Source organism: Gymnodraco acuticeps, unplaced genomic scaffold (assembly GCF_902827175.1).
Source record: "Gymnodraco acuticeps unplaced genomic scaffold, fGymAcu1.1, whole genome shotgun sequence".
NCBI classification, from domain to species: Eukaryota; Metazoa; Chordata; class Actinopteri; order Perciformes; family Bathydraconidae; genus Gymnodraco; species Gymnodraco acuticeps.
Genome location: NW_022989908.1, coordinates 285,778 through 310,644, shown reverse-complemented (window position 1 = coordinate 310,644; position 24,867 = coordinate 285,778). Strand labels below are relative to the sequence as shown.

Sequence of the window (24,867 nt, the reverse complement as noted above, 5' to 3'; positions counted from 1 at the left end):
ACCCTGACTGACAGTGTTACTTGAGAAAGGCACTGTCAATGACTGACTCTGGGGTGAACCTGACCAAACGTGACTTTACAACCAGACCGTGTGAGTGTGAATGTATGTCTGCATGTGATCAGTGTAACTGCATGATTTTAGAACAATAAGCTAACCAAGCATGTTTTGGAATAACACATGATTTTGGGGCTTTGTGGGAAACGAGAGGGTTCTGGCATGCATTTACTGTACACTTTTTTAACCCATGTGCAATTCCTCTCAACAACCTTTTTCTGCTGCACCAAATTACTTTCCTTTTTCCCCACACCTCCAACATGCAATTCTTCCTCCATCCACCAGATGGCCTCAGTCTTCATTGTATGTTCAAAGTCACATGACTCCCACACTGCCCACCTGTTTCACATTTCCCAATTAGCCCCTCAGTATTTACTCACCTGATGGCAGACTCCAGGTGAGGCATCTCTAAAGAAAGACTCTTTTATTTGTCAAACTCGCTTGTAGCATTTGTTTTCATTTAATCGTTTGTTTGAACCGGGACAATACACATGAATGAACCTTTTATACAAAATAATGCTTTCAAATGTAAATGAGCCGGATTGTAGCTTTGAGCTAATTTCCATCCGTAGTCCCGTTACATACAACATTTATGAACATAACATTTATATACATGGCAAACAGAAATACATGCAGAAAGAGCATGAGCAGCATACAAGCATTTACCACAAGGCAGTACAATGTAGCAGCTTCGATATATAAAGTGCAGGAGGAGATAAAAGTGCTACATAAAGTGCAGGAGGAGATACCCCTGTGTTAAAGTGCATTGAGCGGTGATTGCCCGTCTGTTTGTTTCTCAACCATTCTCTGAGTTGACCTTTAAACTTTTGAGAGTGGGACAATCCCGTATCTCAGTTGGGAGGCTATTCCACAAAGAGCTGTCTTTAATGGAGAGGACATTTTGTCCAAAAGTGGTCCGTCTGCGGTGGACCTCACAGTCTCCTCTGGTTTCTGACCTAGTGCAGCGTCCAGTGTGTTTTCTGTGGATGAATAATTACAACCAGCTCACAGATGCAGTTATACAGTCGATCAATAGACAGATTCAATTACCCATCTCATTGGTTGGACGCATCAACGTTCTCAAAATGACAATTTTACCCAAACCTTTTCCAATCGATTCCACTTTCCCCACCATCTTCCTTTTTTAAACTTTTAAAGAAAACTTTTTCACACTTCATTTGGAATAATAAACGTCCAAGACTTAGGCTCTCTTTGATATATTTGCCATACGATAGAGGTGGACTACAATTACCGAATCTCACCTGGTATTATTGGGCGGCTCAAATTAGGGCAGGACTGTTTTATTTAGTGAAGGACCACCCTCCTGCATGGGTCACAATGGAATCCCTGTCGCTTGCTGTGCCCATTAACCTTTATATTTACTCAGCAGATAAAAGAAAGTTAATTAAACAGACAAGGAACTCCTTGCTCAAAAACACGATGGTGGTTTGTCTCAGTGTTCTGACATACTCTGGTGAGACACAGAATCTAATCTCACAGATGTTTGGTGATGATGGATTTCGGCCACGCAGGGCAGATCCAGGCTTTAACATCTGGGCTACCAAAGGTATTGCTAAGGTGTCGGACATTTATAAAGAAGCTACGTGTATGTCATTTGAAGAGCTCAGAACCACATGTGGAATTCCTGCAAAGCACTTTTTTAAATATCTCCGACTCCCGAGTTTTATAAGGTCCTGCCAGGGCAGCTTAGAGCTTCCCCCTCTGTCCACTTTAGAAAACATCGCTTTGAAACATCATGAAGCCAGGGGTCAAGTGTCCTTATTACAATCTGTTTGCAAATGAATGTAAAGAATCCTCAAGCTATATCGTGAAGGCCTGGAAATTGGACTTAAAACTAAATATAACAGGAGGAATGGTCAAAGGCTTGCTCCTTGGCTCAAACTCAAACAACGAACACACACTCCAAATGACTACAGCATGAATGGCTAACCAGACAGTACATTACTCCGGCTAGGTTGCACCACTTTAATCCTGATATTCCTGATACATGCATTACATGTAACAACCTGAAGGGGTCGCTCTTTCACTGTATGTGGGAGTGCCCACAAACACTCTCCTTTAGGCAAAGGGTGTTAGAGCTGTGGTTATTGGCAAAGAGGTACCTCTTGATCATACATTGTGTATCCTGAATATAAACCCTCATGACTTTGTAACTTCCAAGAATGTAAGGTTTCTGCTCAATGCTTGCTTTGTGGACGCTAAACGGTGCGTAGCTCGCACATGGAAGGAACCATCAACCTGTGGACTTTCTCAACGGCTGAAAGGGATGACTTTCTACCTTGCTCTTGAAAGGATACGTGTTTTCCTTCAAAACAAACTAGCTGGAAAACCTTTTCCGACTTCCTGGAGCATACTGGTCTACATCAGTGGTTCTCAAACTTTTTCTGTCATTCCCCGCTTTGAACAGGTGGGCCTTTTCAAGCCCCACCTGTTCCTCATCGCTCCAATAAAATGGTAGGCCAAGCTTAAAATTGTCAAATGTATCGTTCTATAACAGGGGTCTCCAACCTTTTTTAGGGTGAGGGCTACTTTCAAAAAATAAAACAAGTCGTGAGCTACTTTTACTCCTCTTTTTGTTTTTTTGCAGTGTATATATTTATTACATTTTAAGATTATTATATGCTTACCTTTAATTGTTGTGTGCTGTTTGGGTCTGTGGGACCCGTTTTCAGTGTTTACTAAAAGAAAACGTATGATTTTTTACATTAAGTTAAATGCATCAATCTGGTGCACTTTGAGCACAAAATGAATTTATGGATTCATCTCTCAACACTCTATAAAAGAGAGCTGTATACTTTTCAATATTCAAACATCTTTAGAATATGATCACAACCAATAAGAAATCATTTAAACTTGTTTATTATTATTATCTTATTAAGATTGTTCTTAGTTAGCATTCTTTCTTTTTATTTATGCATATTTTACTAATCACTCCCCTTTTAAAGTGTTTACTGTCCAATACATATTGGAATGATTTCTTACTTTATCTTTTACAACTAGGCTATATTAAATAGCTAAAGGTGTGGTCTCTCTAGCTCAGTGGTTCAGCCAAGTACCCCCTGATCAGCGCAAAAACTATTTGTTAGGGAAGAAAAGCCTATATAAAGAGGTACAGCACAGCGCCGCACCATCAGTGTCTGATTTATTAAAACAACAACATTGTAACTGAGAAACACTTAAATGCTACATTTCAAATGTTTACAATCCATCACTAAATTCATGGCAAACCAATTTTAACATCAAGCAATAACACTAAGACGACATTAGTTGCATTGAACTGATCTTTTTAATAAGTTGTACTCAATGTAGTGAAACATGGGCTTGAGCTTCACTGAGGATCTTTGTCATTCTGACAGGGAGGAAACTGCAGTTATTACACTTCACGTTTTGAAATATGTGAAACTCTGTTCATATAAAACCCACACTGCTCAAACTTCCTTACTTTTCCTAAAATTGGTATATTTGTATATTTATTTATTTTGGGGCGTGGAGAATGAAGAGAAAAAAATATATGAGCATTTTATGAGCATGGAATTTTGGAGAGACAGCAAGCGCAATTCGTGGCATCTGCAGGCAGTGGCAAGTACTTCCGGCATCTGCCACAGAGGCCGCTACTCTGTGGTATCTGTGGCAAGTACGCGGCTCAACGGGAGTTGCCACAAGATGCCAGAAGAAGAGAAGGTTTACGGTAGCTGCCACTCGCCTTTTAAATATTATAATTTCTATTCGATTTTACTTGGAGAATGTGGTTTGTTAAAATAAATAAACGTGCTATTTTTATGATAATACTCAAGATATATTATAAGTAAATAAAGACAATTTATTGACATTAAGATCTATCATTGTTGACCAGAGGTGGGAAATGTACTTGTGATTTAGAAATAGCCTCCTTGTGCTTTTGTTGAGTATGTAAATGGTATGTAACTTAGTGCTTCTACCCCACTACAATTCAGAGGTAAATTGTGTACTTTTACTCCCCTACATTTATTATAGGCTACCTTTAGTTACTTACTACAGATTCTGATTAGAAATATAATCAAGTCTTAAGTCAGACTTTAGTTACTCCTGGAGTGAATTCACAAGCTACCCTGCAGTATACAAAGTCATTCAAACTTTTACCAGCTTTGAGAACACTTTCATGATCAATCATTGAAAACATGTAATATCTACTTTAAGTATATTGTTATGCTAATAATTTTGCGCTTTTACTTGAGTAACATTTTAATGCAGGACTTTTACTTGTAACAGAGTATTCCTACATTTAGGTAGGCTACTTCTACTTTTACTTAACACTAGAACCGCCAGGGGGCGCTGTATAGCCATACCTAAAACCGCCAACGTGTAAAATGTACCCGCTATTAGAATGCATTGATTTTCAAGGTACAATGTTATTTTATTTATCATACTAGAACACAATGAGTGTTGCCACTTCTCGCCGTGGCATGTGCCTCAGCATTTTGCAGGCAGTGGCAAGTACTTCCGGCATCTGCCACAGAGGCCACTACTCTGTGGCATATTAACATAATTCCTTTCTGTCATTGACTTTACCAAAGTCTTTATATATTTTGTTGGAGGATGGCAGGACCTACGATTTTCATTGCCATAAGCAATAGCTGTGCACATGATAATAACCATTTGAATATACTGTTTAAACTGAACCTTTCACCCTTGATTGATTTCCATCATACATAATACACATAAGGATTATCTTATTTTAATGTTGGTATACTTGACAGTAAGTGTGCTTCTATTGTTTGTTTTATATATATATATATATATATATATATATATATATATATATATATATATATATATACACACATTTACTTGAAACGACTGTAATTTCCTATTGTTACTGTTTTACTTTTCTGTTTTTTTCTTACGTCAGTGTTCATTTACTGAGTTTGTGATTTGTGACTTATTAATAAGGAAAACATCATCCTTAAAATTATTTTTTTAAATGTTCTAAATTTGAAAAAACTTGATAAAAATAAACTAAAGTGAAATCTTGTTTTTCATGCCCCGAGAGCAATAAAAACACTTGTTAAAAAATCCTGAGTGAGGCTTTCATAATTCATGCATGAAAGGGTTAAGAAAGACAAATATATGTTTCTATTGGTTTTAGTAAGATGGTTTATTATAGTGTATTCTTACGTATTCTGTATATTGTTTATTCTTTAGATACTCTGTAGATAAATATCTATACTAATAATGTGTATATTATTTCCTGTTTCTTTTTATTATTATTATTTTATTTTTCCTATCCCTTACTGCTGTAACGCAAAGATTTCCACATTTTAGATAAATAAAGTAAATGCAACGTATCATATCAAAATCTGTTCATGTTAATTTGCAACACAATGATTTTATATTTGCAAGCATTTCATATAACCTTTTTACTGCCTTATATTTGACCTCCTCATTCTCTGTTTGATACAATTCAACTTTATTCTAGAACAGAATACAAATGAATTGGAAGAATGAACTAAACGTTATCATAATGTCTGCGTGGTACTCACGTAGGTTTAATGTATACAAATGAATACCTTGGCAATGTAAATGGTGGCCAGATTTGTGCTTTTCCTGTCATGATGGATAATTTAAAGGTAACCTTGATTTGAAGTTCTGCATATTGGTTTATCCTATATGATTTGACATGCTCATATAAGTATTCAGATGCGTCACATATAGGGTATGACACATAATAACACAAATAGTATGAGGTAACTGATAATTGTAAAGTAAAAAAAGTATGCAGCGGGAGAGTACTATGATAAAAGTCAAGATAATTGTATACTTAATTAATTAAGAGACAACTATTAGTCGTTTATGCTCCTTCAATTACTTCTTTGCAGTCAACTGACATTAAGACGGAGTGAAAAGTCATTGTTTTCTGACAGACTTGACCTTTTAAACTCTTCAGGTTGCATAGGAAAAGTTGAGTAAGTCAACTGCCATGTTTTTCTATTAACATTTTATCCTAACTCAAAGTGTGAAAATTAAATTCCAATAATAACAATAAACCATGACAACGTGAAACTTTCATTGACCCTTTAACAGCCAGCGCCACCATTCGGTAGTGCACATTTTGTGTCTTGATATTTAGTTGAAAAATTGTGAAAAAAGTGTAACTCCATCTGATTCAGCCATCTCTACCATTTGGTTGACATGTTATGCACAAAACAACCTCTAGAGGTCACTGTGGTTCGAACGGAATGCCCTTCAGCTAGCTTCCTCTGAGAAAGTTGGCATGCTAAAAATCACTCCTGAAGTAAGATAACCATATCATTTGACATATTTTAGTGTCAGAGCACTTACTGAAAATAATTAGATAACTTGATGCAAAAAACAACTGTTTAACAAGGGTGTAATTATATTACATTTCAACCCTCTTTCCTCAACATACTGTAGTTTACAATTACTTGATGGGTTAAATGAGGATTGCTTTGAGTATCATGCTTAAGATAATATTCTTCATGTTTATTTAAGTATTTATCATTCTCACGGTGTAAGAAAAAAAAAAACACCGTCTTAGTTTTCTAACAACAACACAAAAAGAGTGATTACTATACACTGCATAATAACAGACAACTGAACAAGACTTCAAAAGTCATGTTTATTTGCATAAACAATAACACAACAAATCACAAAGCATATATGACAAAAAGCTCAATAATTAAAACTTTAGACAGCTGAAAAATCTTTACAAGTTATGCTTTGGATAATATGATAGATCTTGCAGTTATTAAAACAATATAAAGAATGTCTAACTTCAAACTCTAATGCAGGGGTACTCAAATACAAATGTTAAAGGTCCAAAAATGGTTTCAATAAGACAAAGGTCCGTTTATTACGGTCATTTAACCCTTTAAAGAATTGCAACAAGATTCTTAACACAAGGTTGCAAAAACAAAAAGTCTCTGTATGCAGTTTTCATTGTTATTGTGTCTGTGCTTGATCCCTCAGAGTCGCAGTGTAAGAGCTGCACAGTTATGAATAAAGGCAGCTGCACCCTCTTTCATTCAGCATTCCCATTATTGCTTTATAAATGTCTTGCCCTCTTGTGTGTCCACTGAGGTTCGTCAGGCCCAACACATCTTCAACAAACTCCCCCTTTGCCTCATCATAAAAACTCTCAAACACCAGCAACTGAGCATTGTCAGTGGTGTCAGTGGACTCACCCACAGCTAAGGAAATGCACTGTGCATTTTCTATTCCATCACAAAGCTGATGAATCAAATCACCAGCCAGTATTTCTGTTCTTCTGGTTGCTGTGGAATCTGAGAGGGGGATTTGCTTGACCTGTTATTTCCTCTTTGTGTTTGCCTTCAACATGGTCTCCATCACTTCAGTCATGCATTCTTTTATACTGCAGTTATTATCCAGTGGAAAGTCCTTACCTACTGGCCTAGTTCAATCAAAGTGGTTACTTTTTTGTGGCTGCGCAGTGTAGTTTTACACACGTCTTATTGGACTTTCTCAGGACTTAAAACTGTTTTTTGGGGGCAGACCCCCACAAATAAAAATGTGTTTACTATTTACACACGTAAGGTCATTATCTTAACAGTTTGTTATGCTCATCCGTGAGCAGAGCATCAAGTTGACATGTCTATTACAGCTGAATGCGGCGATTACCATTTTGTTCAGCAAAACGCCTCACAAACGTATTAAGATCAACCGCTTTAGTGCGTTTTGATTCAATGCTGAGTGCAGCCAAACATGACAGTCTCTTCTCTGTCATTGTCGACCGCAACTACCTCATTCCTTCAGTGCTTGGGTCCGAATGCTTCTCGTTTTGCGCTGTCCCGTTCAAATGAAATCGCCGTCAATCATATTTCCATGCTCGCGCCAGGGCCGGGGGAGGGGTTACAAGGGTTACAAGACGTGCATCTTGTGCTGCATTCACTCGCACTCAGACATGAGAGACTTTCTCTCATAAATGTCCGATGAGCCACAACTTTTCTTTCAAAACAAAGCTGCCAACTGGGGTGGCAGCTGGGGTGGCAAGGCCTATTTTTAGGGTGGCAGTTGCCACCCCATGCCACCCCGGTAGGTGAAACTATAGGCTACTAGCTACAGTACAGATGGAACTAGATGAGCTGTTAACTCTCGCTCTGACTTTTTTTTTTTAAACTCTCGCTCTGACTCAGACAGGTTGAAAGAGACGACACATACATTTTTCCCACCGGCATTCCGCAAAGACCCGCCTTACTGTGCCTCTGATTCGCAGACTGTTGGTGGGGGGAAAAAACACTGACGGGATGTTGAATGGGATTGGACCAATGCGTTGACAGACACACACAGACAGTGGAACAGTCGGACATGCAGAGCGCTGTTTGCAGTGGACATAGCGGAGAATTTTGACTCGTTGTTTTGTGGCGATGTCTCGCAGATAACACAGATAATACAGATAATACATATGAAAAGTGTAATTTGCTCAGAGTCCAGAGACAGTTGTGGTTCGGTCCGGACCCGGACCGGAGTCCGGACTTTGAGGATGCCTGCTCTAATGTATCTTATGGAACTGATGATATTGGAGTTCATTCCCCAGTAATGACACTGTCTTCTTCTTAGCAAAATCATTAGCTGATACTGAACTTCTTCTTTGAATGATCTACCTTTAGAGCAAGCCACTCTGCCCACTCAGGAAGGTCACAAGGTGCTGAAGCAAATTCACATGTAATTACATTGGGAAAGACTTCTGTAAATCTTGTTTAAGGCGGGGTTTAAGGACAACTAACGGGGAAGACTAAACCATTTCCCTCCTTTTGTGAGGGGCCCCTAAATACTGCAGCCTACTGTATAATTATGATGATTGTTGAAAATGCACTTTTACCATATGGCCAGCATTTGCATAGCATAGCAGCATTTGCCACGGAAGGCGAGTTGCAGCTACCGTAAACCTTCTCTTACTCTGGCATCTTGTGGCAACTCCTGTGTACAGATCAGTTCAATAAAGTCATGCCAGAACAGCGACATTTTACACGATTAATACGGGTTTAAATAGCAGCATTTGCCACGGAAGGCGAGTGGCAGCTACAGTAAACCTTCTCTTACTCTGGCATCTTGTGGCAACTCCCGTTCAGCAGCGGCAGATGCCTCGGCAAGTTGTGGCATCTGCGGCATATGCCGGAAGTACTTGCCACAGATACCACAGAGTAGCGGCCTCTGTGGTAGTTGCCGGAAGTACTTGCCACTGCCTGCAGATGCCACGAAATGAGCCAGGCCCTACTGGAATTTTGACCCCTCATATAAACATATGCATAATGCTGCGCTAAACTTTGCGGCCACACGCCGTTGCGGCCACACGCTTATTGTTTAGGTCCTTTGAAATGTAGGCAGTCATATAATTAACTAGAACTAGCTAGATCTGATAGATTTGGACATAAACGCAAGTGAAGTATAACCGGACGCGAGAGAGAGATCAGAGATGAGATCAGCTGCTGCTGACGGAGAACACGCAGCTCTGCATGATCACAGCTCCGCCGCTGTGACGGACCGTTGAGCCGAGCCAAATACACTAACCCCTAGTTTCCACCGGGTCCGTCTGCGGCGCGTTACGGCTGCGCCACGGTTTTGGTCCGGCCTCCTCCGCCGTCATACCCTACCGGACGCGTTTCACAAGCGTTTCAGAAGCATTACGGAAGCGGAGCGTTGTGCATGCCGGCTCGCAGTTCTTGTTGATTTGGGCATATTTCCTGGACATTTGTACTTCTACAAGAAAGTAAGTAGGCTACGTAGTTAAATGGTTTATTTTTGTGTCTGTTTAAATCGTGTTTATTGTTGTTATTTCCTATTTTGTTGTGTTGTAGACTACAGACATAATTAATATTAATTGTAATAGTCCAGTTAAAAACAACATGAATCAAAGATGGGTTGCTGTATTTTAGTGGTAAAAAAAATGCATTCATCATCATAATTATTCTATATAATGTACACACAGTGCCTGTAAACCGAAGGAGAACGCTGGTGTTGTCCTTGTAAAAAAGATTCGTTGTGTCATATAAAATCAAGTGTTTTTCCACTTCCAATATAAAAACGTTGTCGTCCATTGTGCGTGTCGTTGTGGAGATGATGTAGTGATGTGAAGGGGGGTCTGCAAATTAGTTTATTTGGGGGATGGGCCGGATGCTGTCACCGTTCCACTTCCTGCCCGACATTACCTTACGGCTGCGTCGCGTCGGAAAATAGACTTCAATCCTATTTCGAGCGGAGCCCAGCGGCGAGACGCTTCTGGGACGCTTCTGAGCCGTAACGCGGCACGTCTGGTGGAATAGCACCCATTGACTAGAGTGGCCGCGATCCTTGCGGATGCCGCGGCGCAGCCGCAACGCGCCCGTAACGCGCCCGTAACACGCCAGTAACGCGCCCGTAACGCGCCGCAGACGGACCCGGTGGAAACTAGGGGTAAGAGTTAGACCTAACACACTTAGCTAGTGTATCTACTCTGGAACTAGCTAAACTAGTTATAAATATATGTATTCTTTACTGTCGGGTCACTTATTACAGGTTCAGCGAGCTGCACGAGACTGACGGGCTGTCAGGAGAGGGAGAGGAAAAGAGAGCACCCCATTTATTTTTACCATTCTATGCCTAAAAATGAAAAATGAGAACTCCAAAAAAAACTAAAGGAATTAAAACAAATAAAAATAAACAAATATAAACAGAATAAGGATTACAAAAAGGAACATAATTCAAAATAAATAAGAAAAGAACAAATACAAAATTAGAAACCAAAAACAGTGTCAGTCTAAATTTGATAGAGTTGATTCTCTCTCTCTCTGGTTGAGGACTCTCGGTTGGTCTCTGAGTTTGGAGCTCAGCAGCAGCTGTGTAAAATACACAGTTAGTAACATCATGTTGACATACTGTTCTGTATCATATCTTTTAATGACCTTGCATGTATATTTATCATAGAGCTACCATCTACATATTATTTTTAAAAAGTGAAGTTTTAATTTAAATACTCACCAGTGACGTTGAGCCAGCATCTCCTAGAGTTACTCCCATCAGGTCTGACGAGTATGTTACACCAATAAAACCCAGAGTCACTGGTCCTGAGTCTGGAGACATGAAGTGTGAGGCGTCCGTCTGTGAGGACGTCTTTGTCCCACTGGACTCGTCCTGCAAACTGTGGATCCTGAGACTCTGGGGATTCAATGCCTTGATTTAGATGAAACAGGACGAAGCGTCTGCTCTCAGTAGACATCTTACAGAGAGTAGAAATTGAGCTGAGGGAAGTGTCTCTTCTGGTTCTGAAGGTCCACTCCAGGGTGATGTTCTGGTTCTCCTCTGCCTGATAGGAAGTCTGAGTCACATTCACTACAAATGTTCCTGTTGAGGAGAGACAGAGGGACTCTTTAAACTGCAGCTATGTTCCTGTGGAGTAGACACAGAGGGACTCTTTAAACTGCAGCTATGTTCCTGTGGAGGAGACACAGAGGGACTCTTTAAACTGCAGCTATGTTCCTGTGGAGGAGACACAGAGGGACTCTTTAAACTGCAGCTATGTTCATGTGGAGGAGACACAGAGGGACTCTTTAAACTGCAGCTATGTTCCTGTGGAGGAGACACAGAGGGACTCTTTAAACTGCAGCTATGTTCCTGTGGAGGAGACACAGAGGGACTCTTTAAACTGCAGCTATGTTCCTGTGGAGGAGACACAGAGGGACTCTTTAAACTGCAGCTATGTTCCTGTGGAGGAGACACAGAGGGACTCTTTAAACTGCAGCTATGTTCCTGTGGAGGAGACACAGAGGGACTCTTTAAACTGCAGCTATGGTCCTGTGGAGGAGACACAGAGGGACTCTTTAAACTGCAGCTATGTTCCTGTGGAGGAGACGCAGAAGGACTCTTTAAACTGCAGCTGTGTTCCTGTGGAGGAGACACAGAGGGACTCTTTAAACTGCAGCTATGTTTCTGTGGAGGAGACACAGAGGGACTCTTTAAACTGCTATGTTTCTGTGGAGGAGACACAGAGGGACTCTTTAAACTGCTATGTTTCTGTGGAGGAGACACAGAGGGACTCTTTAAACTGCTATGTTTCTGTGGAGGAGACACAGAGGGACTCTTGAAACTGCTATGTTTCTGTGGAGGAGACACAGAGGGACTCTTTAAACTGCTATGTTTCTGTGGAGGAGACACAGCTTTAAAGAGACAAACTGGAACTAACCAGTAACAGTGTGTTCTTATTTATAACAGAGCTGCATGCTGGGAAATGAAGGAACAGAAGAGTATTCCGGCTATGAGGAAAAACAAAGAAGAAGAGGAGAACTGTGTTTTTGAAAATTAAAATGGTGGAGTATAATGTCAATCTTTTAAATTTAGGACATTTAAAAAAAATGTATCATAAAAACCTTTTTGGCGCCTTTGAAGTTGAATTATTGAGAACAATCATTGAGCTTTTATTTAATCAAAGTTTTTCAATAAAGTTGAATTGTGTCTAAGTGGGAAATAGAGGAGTAAACTAACCAGAGACACATGGAGTGAGGAAGAGGAGCAGCAGGATGAGGAAGATCATCTTCTCCCTGTGAGAGGACACACACACACACATCAATGTCACACATTAGAAAACATACAGTTTGTCTTCACCACATGACTGATTGCACAGACTGACACCAGGAACAGTAACATATGTCTGACACTAGGTGGCGCCAGATAACATTATATTTAATTTGAACTGAACCATGAGATATATGTCTGCTTTGAGATCAAAACGAGCCAACGAGCTGGAACCCTTTAGTTTTGTTTCAGCGCTGTTCAGGGTGTAGACATCTCAATATGAAAACAGTGAAGACAAACAACCTCATGTTGTCAAATCTCACAACAACCATTTTAATAGATTTACTTTATTAATTCCAAATTGGGAAACTTGTTCGCTGCAGCATCAGGTACAAAAAACGACATTGCACACGACTAATAAATAACAAAAATAAAGTATATTTTAGATACACACTAACAAGAGAAACTTACTTTTTATACAATATAAAAATTACACAACGTCCAAATATACAGAATTATTTAGAAAACACTATAATTAACAAACCCACTACTAAAAACAGCATGTAAACATTATAACGTGTGCAAAGTAGCTGCAGTTTGAAATAAAAGTCTGAGTATAAAATGTACACATTGTTCAGGGTTATACGAGAGAACAACAGAGGGACATCTGGTTACAAAAGAAACTAAGCAACAATGGGGCTAAATACTTAAACTTTAATATATCCATTCATTACCTTGGATGTCTTCAGTCACATTGGAAAGCATCACAGTACGAGAGTTTTAGATACAGCAGCTTCCCTCAGCTTCGCTCAACTTAAGAGGAAGGAAAATGCTCCACTATTAATAGCCACGATCGAAACATCGGGGCGGAGCCTGCTGAACCCACGTTTGAATCACAGAAGGCTCTAAACACGCCCACTCCTGCTGCATGACGTCAGCATTGCCACAGCCTCAGAGCATCACCCTGTTATACCCTTTATATACAAAGTGAGTCTATGCAGTGCTATCCAAACTACATTTTGAATCGGCCCTCAGAAAATTCTAAAAGTATAATGAAATGGCCCACAAATGCAACTTGTGCCTGTCTTGTATTGTATAATAGGCCTACTTCTTAAATACAGGCTATAAGCAGATATTACACAGTATTCATTTGTTAAAAAGACCCATTTTTCAAACAAATTAAAGTTGAAAACATTTTCTATCAAATCTATGTTGATAAGAAAAAAGCCCAATAACTTATTTTCATAACACGCTTGAAATACACCCTTCATATTTCCTCTTATGATCAGCAATCTGAGGCTTCTGTTTTAAGGGATGAGCTGCTAACACAATAAATGAAACCCTATGGAGAGCTGTGATAGGCTGTGGTTTTTCTTAAGGCATATTCAAGTATTAAGTGTAACGGAAACTTCTGTGTAGCTATGCAGTGGGAGTCACCGACTCAGGAAGGAGACACGGGAAGAGCAGTAGCTTTGATGTCAAACACATGATGGTTTATTTGGAGTTAACGGCCGGAGGATTCACATCACAAGTCCAAGAGTCAGAGGTTCTGACTTCACGGTAGAGTTGCCACGTCAATTCTGGAGAGCCTCTCTCTTGCCAGCCCATCTAACTGGTTTCGCAGAGAGTAAACAACATATTTGAGGAGATAGCCTAAACAGTGTGGGAACACAGAGCTACTTGCCTCGGACACTTATGACCTCGAAGATTTCACCTTGGAGTCCACAAATACAGAGAAGGAAGTGTCCCAGTGTACCCACAACACAGACCATCTGTATCCCAGTATTGACCGGTCACAGAATGGGAACAATAACATTATTGGCTGAGCCGCCTGTGTCCTTAAAGAAGGTAAACAGACATTGAGGTTTGTCCTGTATGTTACTAATTGGCGTCTTATGATAATTATTTCCACAACAGTCCTCTCTTTTTATCATTTATGATAACCTAAAAACATTAGTCTAATAATAATTTGGTCAATAATTAACTCAATAGGCGTCTCCAGGTTCGAGTGTGGTCTCACCTTACATCAATTATATCACAAAGTGGAATAAGATTGAAACATTCAATCACAATGATTGATACAGCCAATCATAATAGAAAAAATCATCTCTCATCAGTGTTTGATCATCTTTTGTCAAAAGCATAATAATGAACACATAAAACACAGGTGCACAATGGCTAAATATTTGTTTTTAAACTAATATATTTGATCATTTACCATTAGTTAATTTCATTCATCAAACTATCAAATCAAAACCAGCTTGCCGCTTTAAAGATTTACTTCAAGGCAATCACTAGTCAAAAGCATTTTAAAACTCAGGATCGTAAGAGATCCAGCTACAAATTCACAGTTAGAGTATAGAATTCACACTGGGGATTTGATCAATCTGTAATCTGCAAAAGTGCAGTGTCCTCAATTTTAGGATTACTTTTACCGTTTACTCAAATACGCTTTAGTCAAGAGTAAGGCACTTAGTGAAATCAATACATTCATTTTAGTCAAGTACATTGTTCAAAATCTGAAAAGGAAAAGTTAGGCAAATATTCAAAGACTTTTGTAAAAACCTGGAAAGGAAGGATTAAACATTTTTAAACCTTGAATTATTACATTTGTAAATGCTACCACTGATCTGTACCAAATTAAGTCTATCAAGTATTCCTATTAGCCATACTTACCTGAGCAGCTACTTATGGTACTTGGAAAGGATTCTTCTGTGTTTATCTAATGTTGAGAATATCTATTTCTTTAAATTATACTTCTCTAATTTGAGGATCAAATATGCTACATAATTGTTATATGAAATATTATAAATATTTGTTTTGGGCCAAAACTGAAATTAATCCAGTACTTGAAACATCATTGTGCATGGATAATACATTAAAGAGTAGTGTTGTTAAGCCTGATTGCTGGATTCAAATCCACTAGAGTGCATGTACCTATCCAGAGGGGAGCCAGAACTTGATAGAGCTTGTCGCCGCACAACCAAACGTAATCTTGTGGCGAGCTAAACCCCACATCACTGGGCCAGGCCAGTTGTATTGCTCACGGTTGCGTTTTCCCAGGCGAGCCGTCATCACGAGGTGGGAATGCTCCATGGGGTGTGTGTGTGTATTCCTTCGGTCGATTTTGTGACACGGACAGTCAGACTCCGCACACCGGTAACACAAACGAGGAACCAGAGAGCATATGGAACCGCTCAGCTGGCACTCGCTCGTGATACCTTGTGTGTAGTGTGTTTTAGTGTATGTAGTGCAAGTGTGGTGCAAGTTGGTGATTAGGACACATCACTTGTTGTCATCTACTTCTGTTGGTGATTAGGACACATCACTTGTTGTCATCTACTTCTGTTGGTGATTAGGACACATCACTTGTTGTCATCTACTTTTGTTGGTGACTAGGACCTTGCAGTGTCTGGCGTGGACCCACGTAGCTCTCTCTCTGACCCTTGGCCTTCAGAGCTGTCCTACTGTAGTTATTGGGTTAACACTTGATAGGGATGTTTTCCTGAGTGCAGACAACTCAAGGTAATGGATTAGCACATTATCATTTAAATACAAAAATAGGATAGGCCCCTCAGAATTATTTGGGAGCCTTCCTGAGACATGCACATGCATAAATGTAAGGTTTGTGTTAGTCATTTAACATGCAAGAATCATAAACTCATCAGTCCAAAGTAGAGAAATGTTATTGTAATTTAAAGGTGAGCTAGTCCCTGTGGATATCACCCCTTCTCAATGATTCTAAATGTTATATTAATTCACCATTTACCGTTTGATAAAAGATTAGTTTATCAGAAATATTTTCCTCTTCCATAAAACATAGGTTTGAGAAATAAATGTTCCAATATAAAATCAATTACTCAATATAATTGACTCTTCCCTCCCTTTTCTTACATATGTCTCATATGAAATAATAACTTAGGAGTCTATTTAAGCATGGTGTAGTTTATAATCTATTACTCGAGAAGACTCAGTATCACCTGTGTGCAGCTTACAAAAAAACAAACAATTGTGAGAAACATATATTATGCAGGAAATGCATACCTTTGTTAAAAACAACAAAGCATATCTGATTTGGGAGGAAAAGCTTCTTCCCCCTTAACATCTGAGTCACTACTGATGGCATAGCATAAATGATAGTGGGTGTCTGAGGGTGTTTTTACTGAGAAATGTCAAACACATTCAAAGCCTTACATTTGAAAACTGGTTTGCATTCCTTCTCTTAAAATGGCGTTATCATTGGAAACAATAAAAGCTAATTGTTTTGATGTAGAATCTATCAATTGAATCGTTAGAGCAGAACAGAATGGTCGTATTGTAGCCTGAGTACCGTGCAGCCTTCAGTTTCACCAGGTGGAAACATTGTCCATATAATGTGAATACATGTAGAACTAGACATTCAGAGGCCCCTGACATGTAGGCCTATTTTAAAAAATAGTAGGGGCTTTTAACAGCTTGCCAACCTACAGGCATCCTCTGCATAGCAGTATGAATAGCCTTAAAAAAACAACCCACTCTGCGGTAACGAGAGTCATATTTCTGAACCAAATGCCCTAAGTTAAGCCGTTAGTCCCATCTGACTGACCCAAGGGTTGGTGCTGGTGTGACCGGGAGGCTTCCAGGTGTTCAGATGTCAAGCTTTCAGTTCATGGCTTGGTGGGGGGAGTGGCCCACGTTAGACAGTATTGTTCAGTTTGAGGAGCGGCATTGTCTCTGGAAGCTCAGACCAGACCATTAATGTCATTTCATGTAGAGCAGCCATAGCATCTCTGTGACTGCACTCAGCCGGACTGTAGCAAGGTAGAACTGGGTGACTCTTAGTGAAGCCGTCCAAGGCCATAGACAGAATGGAACCACGTACCAACAAAAGGGACACAAGGTCATCAATGTCTCTCTTTACCATTGGCCTAATTGCACAACAAATTAGTGGGAAAAATGTGGAGCACTAATCCATCATGTGAAATGTTGAGTTAATCTAAATAATTCTTTATGGGTTGAAATCAAATTAACATTAAAACTAAAGTCAGTCAAAATTGGACTTTGCACGGGTCAGAATCTAAGCAATACACCATTTCCCCAGCTCTGTAATGAAAAGGATAACAAGATTAGGTACATCACAGGAGTGTTCCACACCCAAACATGCACACTTATCTTATTCTAGTAGAGATTAGAGGACAAGGTCTAATGTTGTGAACAAAATGATCAAGTCAAAGTTATTTTGTTTATTGTTATGTACCTAATTTAATTTAATAATTAATCTTGAATTACTAATAACTTTAAAGAAGGCAACAATTTACAATTTGGATAAAGTGATTACTCATCCAAAGTGTGTGTGTGTGTGTGCTTGTCTGCCCAAGGTTTCAAACATTTGGGACAGCACAGCAGTGAGAATGTTATGAGAACCAATCTGTTGTTTACACTAAACTTGAAGGAAGCTAGACTGGAACATTTTAAATAAATCAAAACACTTGCACATTAATTAAATACATTTCACATTTAGCTCGAGCTGGGTTCAATACTTTTCTTTATGGTATTTAAAATTGGGCTCGAGTAGAACCCCTGGATTTGGCTTGCAACACAAAGTGATACTGATCTCTGTAGGACTTGGGAGTGTTATGATTCAAAGTGCCTGTGAAAGAGAGGCCCTTGGAAAACAACACCTATTTTGTAACTGTAATTACTTATTTTAAAGAAATTGCAACATTATACTTTTAAAGAATTGCTCAATTAATTTAACACATTTATTATGCACACAATAAAAACTTCAACAAATATATTGATCCTGGCTGAACCAGCGACCTTTACTCTGTTGTTCATAAGCTCGGTTTCAGAAAACTTGTCAGTAGTTTAACAACTATTTTAATTTTAGCATCCTCTATGGAGACCAATTGGTTGATACTAGAAATATTTTCAAGCAGTTTAATAAAGAGTGTTAAACTATTTTTAAAACTGTAATTGAACTTCAACTTATATTAATTACCTGATTCCAGTGGCCAGTTGGAACAGAATAATTAACACAGTTTCCATTTTGCTGCAACAGCGCAAAAGGTTTCAACAACAATTAGTATTATGTCTGAGTCTTGTTCTGCTTATCTGCTTTGTTTCGGAATGTGTTCAATACATTACGTTTTTATTCATTATTACTATACAATACATAGATTAAGAATAAATGAAACAAATAATACAACATTGACCTAAAACCAGATTTTGCAACCCTGATCTCCTCAGGCAAGTCTCTGAGGGTCTCGGGGCGCAGGACGGGCATAGGGTTTATACAAGGTCACAAAGATATCTTAACATTCCAGCAATACCATCTAAGAATGGATTCTTAAAGCAATATAATCTTATTTTCTTCTTACACCTACAGCGCACACCCTGAACAGTGTGCTTCTTGTTTACATGTTCCCCTGCACTCAGAGGCAGGACATAAAAACACTTTTTATTTTTCTCAGGTCATTTACTTTTGGTGAGATAATTAAAGTTTAGTTCATTTTACCCTGTCTATGGACTGATTAATTATTAGTTACAAAACATACACAAGACGGCGGGACAAACCAATATAGACCCCCATACAAACAATCAGACAAACAAAACATGAACTCTTAATAAACACCAGCGCGACAGCAAAGCTCTTCAGCTCAATTTAGTCCGGATTTTAGAGATCTTAGAGGGGGGGGGGAATTATCTCCAGTGCGGCGTCTTCTCACGCCTCACCCTTGCATACAAGTGATTTATCGGTGCCTGAAAGCCGTCCAAGAACGATAACTAGCTTATCCTCTTGCGACAACCACTAGGCTATTTGTTCCTAGTGGCGCTGTGCCCCCCCGATCGGAGCCCACAGACTTTTCCCCTGCCCTTTCTCTCCAAACAACAGCTCAGTTGACTGTAGTCCGTACGACCAGCCGATATACACTTGCTATCGAGTTCACCTCAAGGTGAAACACAGTTTGCCTATGCTTGCTTGCCACTACACACCTCTGATCAATTAGCCTATAATGTTATGTATGCATTCCTGACCGCCACCTGCTCCAGAGAGCCGTAGCGCATCGGGTGATGCACGCACCTCGTGCTGGCCCGTCTAACCATGAGAAAAGCGGTCCTAAACAACGAGTGCTTTAGACCGTCCCGTTTGAAGGACGGCGGTGCCGTGAGTTAAAACCTATAGGCAATAAGCTGTGACTTTCTCCCTCTCAGCCTGCACTGCTCCAGCCCCACACACACACGGTGAGGTTTTACACACACACGCAAGGCTGCAGCTGGAGCCGTGTTTTTACAGAGAGGTGATAGCAGTAAATATCTCTGGCTGCTTATTTTCAACTGCTGTGCTTAGCCACTAAGACCCTCAAAATCCGGCGATTTGTTCAATACAAATCTTTTACATTGCTTTCAATTCACACAGAAGCTCCACTTCACTGATGCCCTTTCTTTAAGGTATCTCTAAACATGAGCTGTGCATGCCTGTATGGCACTTCCGTCCCGAGCAGCACACACAGAGGAAATAAGCCAGGACTGAGTCCCCAGACACTGATCCCCTGGGTTTATCATCCCCAAATGTTCATTAACCAAAAGGAAACGCAGCCGATCAGTTTCACAGGTAATTTTAGGATACCGTCAATCACAGATTCTGATAAGGCAATGTCCAAAGTAGATTTGAAAATCACACTTACCAGAATCTGAAGATCTGTTGGCATCCTGCCGACAACGCCAATTTGTAACGGAAACTTCTGTGTAGCTATGCAGTGGGAGTCACCGACTCAGGAAGGAGACACGGGAAGAGCAGTAGCTTTGATGTCAAACACATGATGGTTTATTTGGAGTTAACGGCCGGAGGATTCACATCACAAGTCCAAGAGTCAGAGGTTCTGACTTCACGGTAGAGTTGCCACGTCAATTCTGGAGAGCCTCTCTCTTGCCAGCCCATCTAACTGGTTTCGCAGAGAGTAAACAACATATTTGAGGAGATAGCCTAAACAGTGTGGGAACACAGAGCTACTTGCCTCGGACACTTATGACCTCGAAGATTTTACCTTGGAGTCCACAAATACAGAGAAGGAAGTGTCCCAGTGTACCCACAACACAGACCATCTGTATCCCAGTATTGACCGGTCACAGAATGGGAACAATAACATTATTGGCTGAGCCGCCTGTGTCCTTAAAGAAGGTAAACAGACATCGAGGTTTGTCCTGTATGCTACTAATTGGCGTCTTATGATAATTATTTCCACAACATTAAGCATCATTTACCTACATTTGTTTAATTTGGCTAACTTGTAACTGAACTTATAAGGCAATATACCTCTAAAGATTAAAGATTATTTATAACCCAGTTTGATATTTGTGAAACCTTTATTCTATTTGTGAAAATACAAACAAGGGAGATGTCAGTGCTTTTTTTACATGTAGACCACATTAGACCTGGTCCTGATCTGAAACCACTAGACCTAGACTCATCAAATCTGGACTGGATTATCCCAGAGAGTCTAAAGATTCTTTATAACCCAGTTTCAGATTTGTGAAACGTTTATTCTATTTGTGGGTCTGCCATCATGGATATAAAGTAGACAATAAACACTATACACACACACACACACACACACACACACACACACACACACACACACACACACACACACACACACGCACACACACACACACACACACACACACACACACACACACACTTCTCACAGAGTGTAAAATAGACACTGACCTGTCCTTCATCAGGAAGAAGTAGAAACTGAGCTCTGTGGTTATATTCACAGTGGATTCAATGAGTCTGTAGCTGCAGTGGAAGAAGTGTTCATATACTTAAAGTAAAAGTACCAATACATTATTGTCAAAATACTCAATTACAAGTTAAAGTCCTGCATTCAAAGTCTAACTTGTGTAAAAGTACAAAAGTATTATCAGCTAAATGTACCTAAAGTATTACAAGTAAAAGTAATTGTTGTGCAGAGAATGGCCTTTAATGATATTTACATGTGACATTTCTATCAAGTAGCATTTCATAATTTCTCAAATGTTTTCATATTCCTCACATTTTCCTCGGCGCTTACGGCTGTAAAATGGGATATTATGTTCCTGCTTTAGTGGTTTTAAGTCCATCAAACACTGAACCATGTTTCCTTAAAAAGTAACTTTTCATGAGTTTCTCAGAAAATAAATAAATACACATTTCCTCACATTTTTCTGACAAGATTCAAGTGTTTGCACTTCATGCATTTCATTGGCTAGGCTGCTAAAATATCACACGATCATAATATCTTTAAAAACCAAAAGGTCCTTGTTTCCCTTGGGGATGGCAAACTGTCATTTCCTCTAGTTTCACAAACTCAAAAGCTGCCTCACAAAAGAGCGTGCGTTTTTTTTTCCGTAGCTCCCCTTCATATCTGACAGTCGGTGCAAAGAAGAGGAAGTCTTCTGTTACTTTGTGGTTAACCACAGTTCACTTATGAAACTGTATACAGATCCTTCACGGTGTTTGTGCCTGCAGGAAACAGAATACATCTTTCTCAGATCAGAAAGTGGAACTGTGGATTCACTAAATCAAGTGTAGTGCTTTAATAGTGCTATGTTTGTGTGAGTTATCTCGTTAATAAATGTTTTTGTTGACTTTGAAACCGTAGCCTTTCATTCTTGGACATAGCAGTTTATCAAACTGATATATAAACGTGGGTCTTACAGTCCACTAGTCAGACAGAGAACAGCAGGTTTTTAATAAGGGTCTCCAGCAGACAGACAGCTCTGAGGCCAATGAGATAATGAGATAGAAATATCACATCTTACAGTCACGTCAGTAAATGAGACTCCATACGTCCTCCATGTAACATCTGTAAAGTGGTATATCTATCTATTTATTTCAGTCACTGCGAGTTTCATCATTTGGCTGTCAGGTCATTGATCCTTCTTCTTCTTCTTTAATTATACGTGTTGAACGTTATTTAAGCCACTGGTTTACAGGGTTTCTGAGGACTTTCTCTCCTGAACCGTCTCCTCCTGTTGAACCTCTTATGGAGAACAGGCACCACATTAAACCAAGAGAAGAGAACGAGTTGCAACATCCACCTACAGCTGGCCTCATCAGGCGCCCCCTCAACGGACCCACTCTGGATGGCCACCACGGTCCAACCACCCACCAGCACCCTCTCCAACTTCACTCCAGCATCAGAAGCCACCATCTCCAAGCTCATCTGCAAAGCCAAATGCACCACCTGCCAGCTTGATCCCCTCCCCACTACCCTCATCAAAGCCTGTCTGCCGTCCATTTCCCCCATGATCACAACAATAATTAACTCCTCCCTCATTTCTGGAACTGTACCCCCCACCCTCAAAATGGCTGCTATCACACCCACCCTCAAAAAACCCAATGCTGACCCAGCTGACCTTAACCACTACAGGCCCATCTCCAACCTTCCCTTCATTTCAAAAACCCTTGAAAGGGTGGTTGCCGCTCAACTCCAGTCCCACCTCGACTCAAACAACCTCCATGAACCCTTCCAATCTGGTTTCCGCTCAATGCACAGTACCGACACAGCTCTGGTTAAAATCACCAACGACCTCCTCCGTGCAGCTGACTCTGGACTGCTCACCATCCTCATCCTCCTCGACCTCACCGCTGCCTTCGACACAATCTCCCACCCACTACTCCTGGAACGCTTGGCTGACATTGGGATCACTGGTGTTGCACTCTCCTGGTTCTCCTCCTACCTTACCAACAGACAACAGTTTGTCCAGCTGGGGAACCACAGGTCAGGGTGTTCTCCTGTTTCACTGGGTGTCCCCCAGGGGTCAGTATTGGGTCCACTCCTATTCATCATTTACCTCCTCCCACTAGGCACAATCCTCCGTCACCATGGCCTCCACTTTCACTGCTATGCTGACGACACGCAAGTCTATATCTCAACCAAACCCAACACCGCCCTCCCGCCCACCTCCCTCACCACCTGCCTCCAGGATATCAGGAGCTGGATGAGCAGGAACTTCCTGAAGCTAAATGGTAGTAAAACTGAGGCCCTGCTCATCGGCTCAAAAAACACCCTCTCCAAAATCCTAACCACCCCACCCCCAAGCATCATGATCGACGGCTTCCCTGTATCCTTCACCAGCCAAGTCAAAAGCCTTTGCGTCATCCTGGACAGCACCCTTTCGTTTGCACCCCACATAAAAAACATCACCCGGACTGCCTTCTTCCATATCCGCAACATTTCCAGACTCCGCCCATCCCTTTCACAATCCAGCACTGAAATACTGGTTAATGCAGTTGTCACATCCCGGATTGACCACTGTAATGCTATCCTCTCTGGCCTACCCACAAAACTACTCAACAGACTCCAAATCATTCAAAACTCGGCTGCCCGGATCATTACCTGTACCAAATCGTCTGACCACATCACCCCCATCCTCATCCAACTTCACTGGCTCCCTGTTCAGCACCGGATTGACTACAAAAACCTTCTGCTTACATACAAAGCCCTCAACAACCTCACCCCCACCTATCTCTCAAACCTCCTCCAGGAATACACCCCCTCCCGCTCCCTGCGCTCATCCTCAGCCGGACTCCTGACTGTCCCCACCTCCCGCCTTAGCACCATGGGAGCCAGGGCTTTTAGCTGCACCGCGCCCAGGCTCTGGAACTCTCTGCCTCCACACATCAAACAGTCTGACTCCATCACGACATTCAAATCCCACCTCAAAACCCACCTGTTTAAACTGGCCTACTCACTCTAAAACACATTCAACCTGCTATCACAGATCCTCCTCTCACTCCGTCACTCCACACTCTTGTCTTGCCTGTTTTATGCTTTTATGCTGCTGTATTGCCTTGTCGGTTCGATTCAATTGTGTTCCGTTTTTGTTTTAGCTGTTTTAACTTTTAAATGCACTGTAAGGCGACCTTGGGTGTCCTGAAAGGCGCCTCGAAATAAAAGGTATTATTATTATTATTATTATTATTATTATATTGGTTTATTATAACCCATGGTGAATAATATTAACATTTATTCAGCTGCATATCTGTGATCTTCTGTTATATTTAAAAAGTGCTATTTTTATCGATTTAATTTAGAAAAGAAGCTCTATGAAGCGACTTCTGCAAATCCATTCAGTGTGACAGCAGATCTGAGTCTGTGCTCATGTAATGTCACAATATGGATCTGCAGAAGCTCATGAAGCGAATCGACAGTAGTTTGGGTCCTGGTTCAGTTATAAGAAAATATAATACAATGTTAATATCTGGCGCCACCTAGTGTCAGACGATGACTGTCCTCTGGTTGCTCTTTAATAAATGCTGTG

The 24,867-nt window shown here is 40.4% G+C and overlaps 3 protein-coding genes across 4 annotated transcripts in view; 1 reads left to right on the top strand and 2 right to left on the bottom strand.

Annotated features, from left to right (window-relative positions):
* LOC117540748 overlaps window positions 1-13,376 on the bottom strand; it is a 118,010-nt gene extending 104,634 nt beyond the window's left edge. Inside the window, exons 1-3 of the mRNA XM_034207594.1 lie at window positions 13,311-13,376; window positions 12,547-12,602; window positions 10,222-10,224 (exon numbers count right to left, since the gene is read on the bottom strand). The gene's annotated coding sequence lies outside the window, so the exon portion shown is untranslated. The remainder of the gene's footprint in view (window positions 1-10,221; window positions 10,225-12,546; window positions 12,603-13,310) is intronic.
* The window catches only part of LOC117540834 (myelin-oligodendrocyte glycoprotein-like), a 122,388-nt gene that overhangs the window by 95,283 nt on the left and 2,238 nt on the right, over window positions 1-24,867 (top strand). The window lies entirely within an intron of this gene.
* The window catches only part of LOC117540857, a 52,463-nt gene continuing 38,167 nt past the window's right edge, over window positions 10,572-24,867 (bottom strand). Inside the window, exons 3-4 of the mRNA XM_034207748.1 lie at window positions 11,047-11,409; window positions 10,572-10,904 (exon numbers count right to left, since the gene is read on the bottom strand). Coding sequence (XP_034063639.1) covers window positions 10,669-10,904; window positions 11,047-11,409 — 599 coding nt within the window. The 3' untranslated portion in view covers window positions 10,572-10,668. The remainder of the gene's footprint in view (window positions 10,905-11,046; window positions 11,410-24,867) is intronic.